Source organism: Heliangelus exortis, chromosome 9, assembly GCF_036169615.1.
Source record: "Heliangelus exortis chromosome 9, bHelExo1.hap1, whole genome shotgun sequence".
Classification (NCBI taxonomy): Eukaryota; Metazoa; Chordata; class Aves; order Apodiformes; family Trochilidae; genus Heliangelus; species Heliangelus exortis.
The window spans coordinates 8,196,104-8,211,279 of record NC_092430.1 but is presented as its reverse complement, the minus strand read 5'-3'; the positions used below and the strand labels follow the sequence as shown (position 1 = coordinate 8,211,279).

Genomic DNA, 15,176 nt, shown 5'->3' with positions numbered 1-15,176 from the left:
CAGACTTAAATGTCTTGTTCAAAGCCCCACAAGAAGTCTGAGGTGACTCAGACTATTTACAAAAGGCAAGACCTGACTTGCCTTTTGGCTACAGATCTAGAGATGCCATCATACTCCTGATATCAATCACATACCTTTGTACACCAGCCCCAAGCAGTCAAGATGAACTTGCCAACTCTGTCTTGGGTTTTGGAGAGGTTATGTCCACCTCAGCAAGACAGCATGCCTGAGCACTCACACCAAAATATAACTGTGTCCAGGAATTCATACTTATGCAAACTTACATACTGTGAATTAGCTAAAGATGAAATTACTTTTTTCAGAGTTGTCACCTGCAAAGTAGGTTTTTTTACCCTTTGTCCCATCTGCTTTAGAAATTAAAAAAAAAAAATAAATAAAAAGGGGGACGATGAATACTTTAAATACTACTATATTATGAAAACAACAAAACAAACCAAAGCACAAATAACTTGTTTCTTTCACAATATTCTAGAAGCAGAGGTCTTTTCAGGTAGATTAGCCCCAAAGGGTGAGGGACAAGAGCATCAAACCACTACAGAAAATGCTATCCTGGCTCCAGATAGGTTCTTCACCATAAAAAGAAACAAAATTCCAAAACAATAAAAACCAATAAATTACTCTTGACAAAGTAAAACCACCTTTAATTAAATTCCTACATAAAACAACATTTCTATGCAAAACAATCGTTTAGTCAAAAAGTAAATATTTATGTTTAATTCTCATTCCAATATCAACAAGAATTGAGAGCTACCAGTGTTCTTTGGAGAACAAGCAGTAGTTAAAGTCTATCTTGCTGATGTTCAAAACCAGCATGTTACATCTTTTAACCAGCAGTTCCCTATTGCACATAACAAATTTGCTCTCCATTTAAGCACCTAAAAGCCTGGTACCTCACTAAATAAATTAAAACAAGTCCAGTTTCTTCAGCAACCATCCTCCACATATATCTTGGTAAAGCAACATTACCACAAGTTTTTAATAAATACAGAAAGATAAGATTAATGACTACTCATTGGTATTTTATGGAATGATCTTTTCCCATAAACACTTGCTTTTCCAAACATTTGGGTTTTTTGGTATGTATGCTCTAAAAATCACTATATGTAACATAGTTGAAAATTTCCCTTACAGAAGCTGGTACATTTGCATGGTATAACTTATCTGAGATATGACTTTCAGTGTAAGGAGCTTCTTACTCAACCTGAAATAAAAGTACATTTAAGGAGCTAAAAACAAACTCCCAGAGGCTGAATGGGAGACTGGAACCAATGAGGGATTCTCAGACACGTTAGGAATTGGCCTGATGTTCCTCTTATCGAAGGGCTTCTGTGTGTTTGTCACATCAGGGGAGCAAAACTGTGCAACCTGAACACTGGGATGCTGCATCATTTTCAAAGTCTCTCCCACCCCATCTCACCCTCCACCCACATCTGCTTTACTTTCCTTTCAGCAGCAGTATAAGACATTAAGCAGCTCCCAGCAGTACAATGATACTGTGGTTGCTATTTACAGAATTAATGCATCTGTGCCAGTAGGGCAGAGTTCATATGAAAAATATACATGATATGGTAATTTTTAGCCAGATTAGGATACAAAAAAAAAAAAAAAAAAAAAATTGAAAAAAAAAATTACTCTTCAAGTCTCAACCTTAAGTAAAGTACAGTTCCATCAGAGGTCTTCAAACCTCCTGAGTATGTTAGAGCATGTTACCCTAACGTATAAAAACAAATATTTACACCTCCATAAAGTACCAAAGAATTTTTTAAAATGCCTAGTAGCTCTCAGCGTGCAAAGTCAGCAGGAACTGATTATCCAGGATGTTCACTTTTCATAGAGACAGTCTTGGAATCAAGCCTTCAGAAGCAGAGTGCAAAAGACTCAGGAGTTATTTCAGCCCATTTCTTGGTTTTGTTTCCTTTCTTGTTTAAAATAAGTCTTGTTGATCCATACTACAGATCTCCTTTAAAAACACTTTTCAAGGTAACATTCAGACTAGTGCAAATGTAAATATCTTCTAGGATCTGTAATCTTTTCGAACAGTGTGAGCCATCCAGTTCACTTTAGTAGTCCAACTTTCCCGAAGTGCTTCATCAAACTTCTGTTTAAATTGTTTTAGTGCTTCTTCCTCACTCTTCCCCAAGGCAAGGGAGTCCTAAGATGATACAAGAACAAGTACTGTTAGAAACTGTTTTTAAAAACACAGGGCCTCTTCCACCTTTCAACACAAACCGCTGTGATTTTTTTCTGTTTTGATGCTTTTTCACCTGTTATTCATTAAGCAATAGATCAGCATTTTCTGGGTCTAAAGATAAGACTAAAGAATTCATCAAATAATTTTCCTTTTACAGGTCTTTGTGTAAGCTAAGACATAAAGCACCCCCCAAAATGATTACAGACAAGATGCATGGAAGCTGAACTTAGAGCAGTTAAGAGGAAGCTTCCTTTGACCATAGGACTGACCACAGACCTTGTTCTGGACAGCTGAAAATTAAAGCTTTAGGAACCAAAAACCCTGAGAGAAATGAAAAACAATTTAAATGTATTCATCTTGGAATCAAAATTCACACACTAGAAAAATACTAAATCCTGCTGAGATGTTAATTTTGCTTTACCTTGAGATACTGGATGTCCTTGACAGAGGTTAGCTCTGGAAGCCCTGCAGTTAACATCAGTGCAAAGAGTGTAATAAATAGGTTTCCATGTTTTCGCAGGATCAAGTATGCTTCTTCACAATACTGGCGGAACCTTCATGTTCAGTGGCAAAGCACATGCAATGAAGACAACACATGAGAACTGACACACTGGACAAGTATACCTAACCATGTCCAAACACTCTTATCTGGCCTGACACACATATCCTAGGAAAACAGTAGCAGAATGGACAATAGAGATGTCTACGGAACCTCCAATGCATTCCACAAAATTATCCCATGTATCTAAAACAAGCCCTTAAAGCGTGGTAAAAAAAACCATCAAAAGCTTTAAAAACAGCACTGTTCTTCAGAAAGAGCAAAAGATGCCAATGTCCTGTCTCCCTGCCAGTTAAGTGAAATGCCCTGATGATCCCATATAGTGGACTTACAGTGGATAAACAAAAGGTCTATGGCCGTCCCTTCCAATAATCAGCCTGTCTCTGTAAGGCAATTCCTTCCTGCAAACGCAGAAAAAATTGAGCCGATTGACAGCTCTGCTATCAAGATCTGTCATGCAGACACTCGAGAACTTGTTTAATATCTCCAAATGTGGCTCCAAAAGTAGTCCAGAGACTAACCTGTAAGTTTCCACACTAAATGTGGAATGAATTTTCCACACAAAATGAAATGATCTTCAGACTAAATTGGCAAGTTATATTTCAAGAAACAAATTATCTTCTGAGGCATTGTTAAAGTGAAAATGGAATGTACTGCCATTTAAAGTATTCCATGTTCTACAGTTCTGGCATCCCCCTGCTGGAGGAGATAATAAGAAACTGTCTCTCTCCACTGCAAAGCTGCAGATTCCGATGAATTAAATAATTTGCATGTATATATTCTAGCTTAGGCACACCCATAGATACTATTGTAAATGCATGTTAGCACACTTCCACACATGTATCAATAAGCAAACCAGACCCAGATATGTGTTCTGGAAATTATCACCAGAGATCATCTCCATTACCGAAGAAAGAGATCAAATACTCACCGACCAAATTTTTCAGTGTTCCCTGTTTTTCCTTGTTGAATAACATGAATAAAATCATAGGTGAGTATGAAAGGTACCCGTTCCCTTTTAATTCCAAATTTGGACTTGAAGTTTCCAAGGATATGCCCAAAATCTATATGAAAGAGCTAAAAAAAAAAAAATGAAACAGAAGTGAAAATTAATTTCTCCAGTGCAATATTTTACTTTTCTAATATCTCTACACAAGATGCTGTTATCAAGAACAGTTAGCTCACAGTTGTACTTTCCATAGCCCATGGTTTCAGCCCCTAGGGAGTATTTAGCTGTACAACATTTCACAATTTATTTCAAGTCAGTGATAAAATCCATGCTCTTATGTGACTGCTGCTACAAACCAGCGTGCAAAAGATGATCTCAGTTTTAAGCTTTCGATGCTTACCAATAGACATCTTGTCTGTAATATTAGAGAGAAAAATGAGGCCAGTGATGAGCCTATGAGGTGCAACATCATCATACACATGGGCTTTCTACACAAAGTCAGAAGGCAAACAGAACTTACGTTAATTTCAGGGAACCTATCACAGTCCTCCCATTTTAGAATCAAGGGAAAGGGGATTACAGCTTTCTGCTAGTAGGTAACAACTTAAAAGAACACTGAAAGTGTCTATAAAACTTGCCTTCCTGCAACTCTTGCTAGTTTTCTAGGCCGCATAATTTAAATAAAATCAGACCACTTACAGTAGAATGCAACAATTAAACCAGAAAATACATCTCTAAGAATTTACCTACGTTCTAGGTTTTGAGACTTGTCATCAGAGCACCATGTTTATACCAACTTGCATATTGAAAATTTCTGCAGAGGTGGCCAGTAGAGACCAACTTTGGAGAGGTACTGCTCAAAACTACAATTCATGGTCCCAACCGTGCCATTCCAACCCCAGCCATTTATGAGTCTGTGTCTTTTTAAGCATGGTCCTTTGCTAGGTACTTCTGTTCCAATAGTCTGAATATTAACAGGATTTTGGAGAGTCTGAAGAAGTTCTATAGAACAGCCTCATTTGATATAGAATGGCTTACACTAAGCAGGCATTGGCCAGTTCTTCCACTAGTCTTACACTTCCTCTCTTTGAAGCTCTCATCAGTTCTCAGTAAATGAAGACATCAGTTCTAACAATGTGGATCTGATTTTACTGAGACACTAAAGAAATAAAAAGTTCTTCAGACAATTCTTGCACAACAGAGATACCACAGTTATTCTGCATACAGAAGAGATTTTTACCTGACCATTTTTCCTGACCATGATATTGTCACTGTGTCTGTCACCAATCCCCAATACGTAAGTAGCTACACAGTAGCCAGCACAAGACAGTGTAAATTCTTCAATGGCTCGATCCAAGTCATCTCTGTAACCACAAACAATGTTAGTGCATTCTACTGTTAATTCATATCATGCTTCGACCTCAAATAGGATTTTTGGATGTTTAAACCAGACACCCATTGGGATGCTTTAAAACTAGACTTTTTTTCCACACACCCCCTCACAAAATAAAAAAAACCAAACCAACAAACCCCCCCAACAACAACAAAAAAAGACAAACAAAAATACAAAAACGCAATGACACAACAACAACAACAAAAAACCGAACAACAAAAACAAAAAAAACCAACCCAAAACCCAAAACCAAACAAACACAAAACTTGTAGAAAGCAGCTATGGAGAACAAAGGAGATGCAACTATTATGAAAGGCAACAACATCAAGACTTGAGATCCATTTTGTTTTCTTGGGTCTGTTTGGGTTTTTTGTTTTGTTTTGTTTTTTTGACAAATCTAGCATATCTTACTCATAAAAATGCAGCCAAAATGCTGCAAATGCCCAAACTTCAGCTGGATCATTGTTTGAATTCCAAGAGCACCATGAATCTGAGTCAGACTGTGAGACAGGAGAAAACCAAGTAGTAAGAAGCCTGCCAGAAGAGCCACACAGTCCTGGGTACTGAAACAGAAACTTACAGGAATTTTGTAGGTTACACTACAAATGAGAAAATAACAGTAGCAATTACCCCAAATTGTATTCCTTCAGCCAGTTTAACAGAGCATCTTTGTTGAAGGCAGCAGCAGCAGCAACGTTGCTACTATTTAACTGAATGTCAGCAATTGTTTCTGAACTAGAAACAGCCTCAATAAGGCCAGAGTGATCTCCAGTTGCTAAACAGCCGTAGGGCAATATCCTGAAACAAAACACAAAATCATGCTAAAAATAGGAGGAAAGTTTCTTTAGTGTCTCAATATATTGAGCAGGCTGAATATTCATTCTAACTTGAATATTAGATTCTCAAGGGTTAACATCAGATACTACTTGCAATGTTAAAATACCAGCAATACAATTAAAATATTAATTTTTCCTGTAACACACGTATGTGTAAAAAATGATCTTATAAGCGACTCTAATTTTCCACGTTTACTAGGGAACACAATAACTTGTAATTTTATAGGAGAAACCATAGAGGGAGTGCTTTGCTTTCATTTGTTTACTTGCTAGATAGTTAAGTTACACTCATGCTCACTGTAGACTAAATTATTTGTGTCTCTTTTTCTACATTCTTCCTATTTCAACTTAAAATGCTAGAAATATTTTAAAATCTAATATTTTTTTCCAGCTCTTATAGAAACCTTCTGAAAAACAGAATAGTTTTGTTATCCCATCTGATATACAATATTCCTGTGCAATCATATAGTTTGCTTTGCAAAACTATGTACAACATTATCATTGCATTCAAATTAGTTCATTGCATTCAAATTACACATAGTTGAAAATATGAACCAAACAGAGATGTGTCTAAAAAATGAATTGTATTTCTCCAAAATATTTCCTCACTGCAGATGCTTAAAATACTAAAGGTGATTGCAACTTAGATGGGAGTTCAATGCATGCACTGGAAACATAATGCAAACTCTCCAAAGGCATCACATCACTAACTGAGTGTAGAGTCTTATGCAGGCACATCATGTCAAGATATTCTCTGTTCTGGCTGTGGATCCATGTGTAAAAAAAAAAAACTGCCCATGCAGATCTAACTGCAGTGTACCACCACAGACTGGCACTCACTAGCTTACAAAGCTGTATAAAAAACTGCAGGACACATCAGAATTTGTGTGTATGCATGTATGTGTACATGTAATAAATAGAACTGCTAGTGGAGTTGTCACCAGTATTTATATATAAAACTAATATTAAGTTTGATTGCTACAAAGCAGAACCACATCTCTTCAGTGATACAGCCTATTACCCCAAGCCATAGAAGAAAAATAAATGAAATTCCAGTTCTATTCTAATAACTATTAATAACTGAACGTGTTCTCTACCTCAGTGATAACACACAACTGAAGCAGCAGTAACAACTGCTGCTGAAGTAGTAACAATAATGTAGTTGTTACTGAAGTAGTTACTACAACTGTAGTAACAACTATATAGCTGAAGATTCTTCTCTACTGGCAACAAAGCAAATTGAAGACCCCATTCAAGAGGGTATTTAGAGAACACTCCAAAACAAGAAATGTATTCTAACCTATTCACCAGCTCTCCAGATCAGAGGTTCTCACAATGAACAGAAGGGTATCACCAGCGTTCATGAGACAAGGAAGCACTGCCCATCCTTATCACGACACGACAAATGGGAGCCAAATATTGCCAGGTTAAAGTGCACGCTGGCTGCCATCCATGGCATTTCAACCCACCCTACTTGCAGCTTAACTGGGCACACAGCCAACAACTTCCCCTTCAAAAGCAAGCAATGATGAAAGCCTTCAGCCCCTTGAGGACTCTGTGCTTGCAACTGGAGGAAAAAACATCCTTGTCAGAGAGACAGTTTGACAGGAGTCAAGTTAGGGACAAATCCTCTGGGTCCTTTCCACCTCATCCTGGTCTTTCTGACTTCAACATCTGTCAGCAGGATATGCTCACTGCTTCTTAATGCCAGTAAAGACCACAGATGGAGCAATTCAGCAATCCAGGATATAAATTTTTCTTCTTCACTCCACTTAATACAGTTCTTTACAAGAGTTTAATTGTCCAAACAAGTATCTTTCCAAATACAATGCTAAGTTCTGGCAACTTAGTAACAAATTCTCTGTAACTTCAGATCAAATGGTTTCAAATTTATGATAGTCTTTAAACTTGTAATAAATATGTTTTTCTTCTGATTTCATTCATACACAGCCCCTTAACATCAGACTGCATGCATGTTAAGGGAGGTCAAAACTTTTGAAAGCTCACTAAAAATAGGCAGTGAAAATAACAAGTTCAGAGAACTCTCTCTGTATGTCCAAAAACTAACCAAGAACTAAACACTTTCATGACTCCGCCACAGCAAGGGTCACTCAACATAGCTCCACATTTTTGTTGCTCTGTTACTTTATTAACTCCTCCCTTAAGAAATTTTCAATGCTATAAATTCAGGTAAAGCAGCAGAAATACCTTTTGGTGCCAGGATTACTCTGCTAAGAGAAACAACACTGCAGACTCCACAGCATGCTTGGAAAAACAGAAGTTATGCTCCTCTGCTGAGGTAAGTATTTGTAATATTTAAACACCCTTCATAAAAATAGAGAAAGTTATGTAATGTACTATGAACATGACTTCAGGAGTAGAAGTTTTTCAAGTACAATAACTTGAGAAATTGTAACTTTTATAGGGGTTTGAACCTCCCAAAATGTCATTTTGTCACTGCAGATGTAATCTGAATATAAATACTGCTTAGGTTAGTGTGCTTGTTCCATAATTGCCCATATCTAAACTACAAGAAACAACTAGAGGCAAACTACAGAGAGAACTGAAGAAGTTTGGCTGCACATACTTACTAATGTTTTATGTCAACTATTTCCTGCTCAGTTATCAGGTAACAGTTGGTCTTTGAAATGAATAGGTATAGGGATTAATTAAAGAATATGCCTTTTTTGTTTTCTCATTTCTTTGGCACTTGACTGACTGCTCTGTCATTTAGAGAAGTCTGGCTTAGATTTAGTTTGTCTGGGGTGATGATCTCTGCTATTTACTGGCTGGGTCTGTACAAAGAAGCAGATGAAATTTACATCTGAAGTTTTTTTCAGTTGTGCACTGCACAGTCCACCCAGAGATAGCCCAGGATGAAGGGCCCACTGCAGAACACTGTTGTCTCAGCCTACACACGAACCATGGGCTCCTGGTGTTTAGTCAGCATGCACACACAGGAACCTAGACAACAAAAGCACCACAAGAAAGAGGCCAGTTTACCCATGAGACAAATTAGTTGACAGCTAAACAAACCAACCGACCATCCAACCTTTCTCCTTCTTTACCTTTGGAGATGTCAAAACCGGCATATATTTGGTATTTCTCTCCACAGATGGGAAATCCCACTGGGAGTATTGTGCTTGCTTTAGACACAGATTGGGCTAAGATTTCATTTTAAATTACTACTAAATAACTGACTGTGGACTGCAGTGCAATTATAAGGAAACTGATCCTATCCCATCACCTTGATGGTAGCACATTGGTTGCCATTTGATCCATGTGTCATGAAAGCTGCAGAACTTGCTTGTGGCAAGATATTACTGATTGCAAGAGGGAGACAAGCAGCAAGTGCTTCTGCTGGTACACAGATTAAACAAAGAGCACTGCTTATACATGCATGGAGGTACCAGACTTTCTGTAGTAGAAAAGAAGTTGAAAAGCACAAAATCCATTATGCATCCAAAGAAGCAAAAAGGGAAGCAACAGATTCAGGGAAACTAAAGCCTCAAAGGATTATGCTACAGGGAGAGAAGAAACAATGCCACTAACTGGTAAGGATGTCTGAAGCTGCACTTTTTAGGGAAGCAGATCTATTTGACACTACTTTTTCACCTGACACCATGCCTCTTCCCCAAGCAAAAAGAAGCTGACCAACAATACCAACTCATGCAGAAGGTACAGAACTCATTACCACTGCTGTTAGTTCGTAGATTTTGGACCTGCTTGTACTCAAGGCGCATGGGGACTGTAAGCAGGGAGCTAAGAAAGCCATACCCTCTTAGCTGCCTCCTCATGCTCCAGTCATTCAGAGTGCTGTTTTGTCCAACTCTGTTTTCAGTTAAGGCCATTTCAGAACCTTCCCTTGGCAACTGCCTGGTTAATCTCCCTTCGATAGACACAGAATTGTAACCATGCCTCCATCCAATTATTTTATTTTACAATCTTAACTATGAGAGGATGGGTGGAAGGAAGATGCTCCCAGGATCAAGTGGAAGAGGAAGGGTAGAATTATAGAACTTCAACTCTTACAAGGAACTTTCCCTTTCTATTTTTCCTTCTTCTGAGAGTTTTAAGAAAAATCTTGGACATAAAAGCCACTGGTTTTCCTTTGTCAAGTTGAAAAAAATGCCTTAACTTGGCAAATTTTATGTGATGACTCCTAATCACTACTCCTGTTTGCTAGGCACAGTGTGTGGCCCAGGCTGAAAGCACAAACTAAGCTTCTGGGAAGACAGCAGCCAAAGAATGTCTCATCTGGGATTTCACAGCTGCCAGAGCTGTCCTTGCCCCTAAATGCTGGATCAGTCTCCTCACAGCCTATTTATAATGACAGAAATTATCTAAATTTTTCCCAAATCAGTGTTCAACTTAACACACATTTAAGCCCCCTCATCGCAAACATACACTTCTAGAAGCAATTCACTATGATTTTTACCTTATCCCACACTTCACTCAAAGGAATCTTTCTATAAGCAGCATAAGTAGCAAGTTGATAATTTTACTTATCTGTGTGTGCTGATGTTAGGAGCCCTATGAATCTCCTGGTATTTGGCTTAACCCACAAAAAAACTTGAAATGAGTTTAAAGAATCTAAATGAAGTATTTCAATAATTAAATAAGTACTTCTAGCCAAGTAAACAACATTTAAAAACTAAACACAGAGGATTATGGCACTCTAGCAGGAATACAAAGCTTAATTTACGGCCTCCAAGTGGTTTATAATAATGGGACACCCAGTACCTTTCTTTAGAACTCTTCTTTTTAAAAAGAAAACAGAATTTGAGAATTATGTTAGCTAAAACTAAGGTTGGGCTGGAGAAGTTGTCCATGTACTAGAGGGTTGGACAGTTACACTGAATAATGCCTGATACTGTTTCTTTCTCTTTGGAATCCTCTAGTAGTCCTACAAAGAGGTCATGCTTACCTTAGCAAGCACATGAAAGTAAGAAAGCTGTTTTGCAAGGGCTTCAGAAGGTACAAAGATATTTCTTGTCTGAAGAATGTTTTTTTTATGTCAAAATAGTGTTTTCTCCAGAAAAGAATGCAGAGGGGGACTTCAGAATGTATGTTTAAGATGAACACAATAACTGCAAGTCTTGGTGTAAACAGTAAGAGAACAACAGGAAGAAAACGGGCTACCACAAAACCTCCATTGCTACTTACACAACCCATTAAAATGTGACCAGCTTGCATGGGAGGACAGACTGCCCTAGAGACTTCATTAATGAACTAATAAATACATGGAAATCCCACAGTCCTCGTCATTCTGAAATTCCTGTAACTGGAAAGGTTTTTTATTACTCCATTTTGAGAGAAGTAGCTTTGTAGGAGAGGAAAACAAATGAGAAGCTTATTTTCAGAGTATTTCTGCCCTAACAGAATACTCAAACTATGGGTTTTAAACTGGACATTTACAGCCTCACAAAACCTGCCCAAAGGAACCAAAGATGGAAGCTTTAGCATGAAATTCAGTCAAGTTCAATACTGTAACAAGTTCTTTAGTCCAAGCGTATTAAGTTTTTTCTCCACTGACTTGAAAACTAGGTTGGAACTACTTCATTGAAATGACATTGAATAGAGACATTTTAAGGAAGCTGCTATGTATTTTTGTCCCAATATAGTAGTGGTTCTAAATATATCACTTTACTGACAGAATCTTGACTTGCTCTTGACTGATGATCCACTATTTACCAAGATTCAAAATTATGGCTGAGAATGTGCAGTAACCAAGATCAGCAGATGGTAAGCATAAAATGGTACTTTTCTTACATACATACTTAAATAATGTTTTTGACTGCAAGATACTGACAAGGCTAAGAAGATACAAATTCCCATATAGACTCCAGTGATAATCCACTTGTCAATAAATTCCAGGCACAGTATGTAGCTGTCTAATGCAACACCTAACTCAAGAGGCAAGAATATTATGGGAGTGAGACCCAATGTAAGGACATCCACTGCTCTTTCCCTCTCTCAAAGAAGGCAATTAGTTCAATCTTGGTAAATCCACACTGTTCCCAACCATCGTAATTTGCTTTGCTCATCAGCACTCCTAAAAGAGAAGCACCCAGAAAATGACTTCTCCTCTCCTAAGACCCTCATCTTCATAATGCCTGTTACATAATTAATACAAGATGGACATTCATCTGTTAAAATTTGTACAAAATAGATTGCAAATATAAACATTATTTGTGACAGTAACACATTGACTTGTGTTCATAGCAGCACAAATCATACACGTCCTTGAGAAAAAGACCAAGACAAACAAGAAAAGGTTAGAAAGAAGAACCTATATTTATGTATTCCACAACTCTGGTAATTCTTAACCAGAGAGTGAAATTCTATTAACAAAGCTCCCTATTCCCCTATTTACCAGTATTTAAAGCTGTCTCATTTTGAGAGAGGGTTTTGCCTATTAGTGGTACCTATTAGAGAATCTGGACGGTGCATTCCAGATGCAGTCTCCAGCATCTAACTTTCTGCCAGCAGATCTGTGTTCTATGTTTGTGCCTCACTTGCACATGCATGTTACATCTTAAGTGCTGCAATTCCCATAATCACTAAGTCTCCATTTTTGCATATTCCAGGAAATGCAGCGACTGTTAAGAGGTAAGTTTGTTACATGAGGAGTTTATGAAATACCTTTGTTCTGAACGGTTGCAGACACAAAGGCACAAAACCTGCCTTCTTCCATTATTTGTTTTCCTGGCTAAATTCTTTTGTAGTGTGGGCCATCTAGGGTATGAAAAAGCCAAGAGAAGCTGATCTAATTCGTTAAGGTAACTGCTTTCTAAAGTATGTTCACCTTTTATATGACAATTGAAACCTCTGGCCATAGACAGAGAAGTTTAGAAAAGGGACAGTAGGGAAGAGATTTTAAAAACAGGAAAGCTTTACTGCTAAAAGTAGACTCTCCATCCAAATAAAGTAGCCCTCAAGAGATCCTTACCGGAGATCCAGACCGGCTTCCTTCCAAAGTATGTCCATCAAACGCAGCATCTGGAGGGTCAACATGTCCTGTCGGAGATCTAGAAGGAAAGGTTGAAACTGCTACTTCTCAGTCTGCTGTAGAAAATCCTCCTAATGTTTATTAAGTCTTCAGAAAAAGGTGTGTAAAAATAATCAAGCCTAAAGGTCAAAGCGGGATTACCCATAACTATAGCATCATGACTGATGGTGTTCATACTTTGAAACCCAGTCAGAAGGTGATGCTTAATTTGCTTACCCATGTTAGAGTAAACCACATTTGTACTACTGAAATACAGAGCAACACAGTGTAAATGCAAGTGTGGGAATGAAGAAGGAAAAGGAAAAATTAAAAATTTTCATCATTGCTTACCATCACCATTTTTAAAGATGATTCCTACAAGATCTCCTCCAAACATTTTATTGTTGTACACTATCCACAGAGGTTTCATTTTAGAATCCATATATCTACACTTCTCAACACTAGAAGCAAATACAACAAAAGTTTTAGTCAAGTAAGAGTAATCCAACTAAAAAGGTCTAAACATTGTTCAAAACAGAAGGGAACAGGTCAGCTTCCAGTCTGGAAGTACTTAATTGTTATCTCTCTTTCTTCTTCTCTGCTATATGCACTTATTAGGTTACAAACATATCTGTTACATATGGATTGCACAAGATACCTTAACTGGCAAACATGTATCTAGTGCTTCAATTAAGCACCTGCATTTTCAGAAAACAAAACAGTTTTCTTGTACCATTGTCCATCAATTTTTAGAGTGTATATTTAAGTGCTGTTAAAAAGTTTTAATGGTATTCATGCTTATTATTAAATATATTTAACTATGGTAATGCAGTGGCTAAGATAGCATTAAGTTTTATGGAGGATAAAAAAAATCTAACTTAACAGATATCTTAACCCTAGGAAGATTTCCAACAGAGCTCTCACTACAGAAAAAGCTCCCTGTGACAGCACATCCCCTGAACAATAAAGCTACAGCAAGTTAAAGTATGTAGGTGTTTCTGCTTTACTGTTTCTGTGCAAAAGCTACAGTGAAATTCTATTCACATATTCTGAACTTACTGTAGTTCTGAAAGTATAACAGAAGGATTCAAAGGAGACTGGAGGTCAGAAAGTGCTTCTCTGTAAGCATTTTGTTTCAAACACGTATGCATTGCATCTTTTCCTTTTGCTTTGCTTTGCTTCATGGCATTCAGCTTAATTAGACTGTTTAAAGTCTTCATCTTATTGAGGGCTTCCACCTGAAAGAGATGTTTTATCTTTGCAAGCTATTGCTCTGATTTTACACATAATACAATGCAAAATCCCATTTAAAACCAAACCAAGTATTAAAGTAATTCTACAATTTTTTCAAAATGGAAATTAAGGTGGCATTCACAAAAAAACATGAAAACAGCCTAAGAGACCCATTTTCATAACAGAAGACACCAATGCTATTAAAGCTCCTAAGCTTCAAGTCACTTTTTTAAAGCATGACTTGACACTGCCCCCAAAATGAATGAGATATTTTCATGATACATTTACACAAATTCTCTCTTCAAAATACAATCTTCATTCACTAATTCAACAAGACACATAGCAGAGGTGATCCTATATCCATATCCACACTGAAGCCAACAGAAACAGTGGTTCATACCTCTCACAAAATCAAACATTACTTGAGATGAACTAAGGATGCAGATATTTCATTGTATACATGCAGTTAGTTGCATACAAAACAGTATGGCCAAACAGTATTTGCAAACAATTTCCACACAGATAACATAGCAGACTTAACTTTTAGGGAATATAGACTTAAATGTTTGTTCATGAAAATCCTGCAGAAGTTAGGCGTAACATAAATGCTCTAATCAATTAAGGTATTACAAATCATAGCATCATCTATGCAAATCTGTTACCTTAAAAATGCGTACAAAGGCAAGACAATTATTTGCAATCAATACAGGTGGGTTTAACCCATTTTTTTCCCTTCTGTTTTGGAAAATTTTCTACTACTACATAGTTTCTAAGAAGAGAAGTAAACTTGTGGCGTAAATATATACAACACTAACAGAGCAATGTCCTTTGGTAACAAACCTAGGCAGCACAGACAACATATAATTTCTACATGGCACCTACATCCAAGGAATTTGTTAGTCAAATATAAACCAGTTGTTATAACAATCAGCTGTATTTGCACTAGCCACAGTTAACATGCTCAGTAATACACACATCATCTAGCAAACAGCTTAAACTTAAT

At 37.3% G+C, this 15,176-nt stretch overlaps 1 protein-coding gene across 9 annotated transcripts in view; it reads right to left on the bottom strand.

Annotated features, from left to right (window-relative positions):
• Positions 1-635: 635 nt before the first annotated feature.
• Positions 636-15,176, bottom strand: part of PIK3CB (phosphatidylinositol-4,5-bisphosphate 3-kinase catalytic subunit beta) — a 100,350-nt gene continuing 85,809 nt past the window's right edge. For all 9 annotated transcript variants that reach the window (XM_071751864.1, XM_071751865.1, XM_071751863.1 and 6 more), the window contains 8 exons: positions 14,000-14,178; positions 13,292-13,401; positions 12,902-12,980; positions 5,744-5,911; positions 4,961-5,084; positions 3,703-3,848; positions 2,634-2,766; positions 636-2,173 (listed from right to left, as the gene is read on the bottom strand). In XM_071751864.1, coding sequence (XP_071607965.1) covers positions 2,036-2,173; positions 2,634-2,766; positions 3,703-3,848; positions 4,961-5,084; positions 5,744-5,911; positions 12,902-12,980; positions 13,292-13,401; positions 14,000-14,178 — 1,077 coding nt within the window. In that variant the 3' untranslated portion in view covers positions 636-2,035. The remainder of the gene's footprint in view (positions 2,174-2,633; positions 2,767-3,702; positions 3,849-4,960; positions 5,085-5,743; positions 5,912-12,901; positions 12,981-13,291; positions 13,402-13,999; positions 14,179-15,176) is intronic.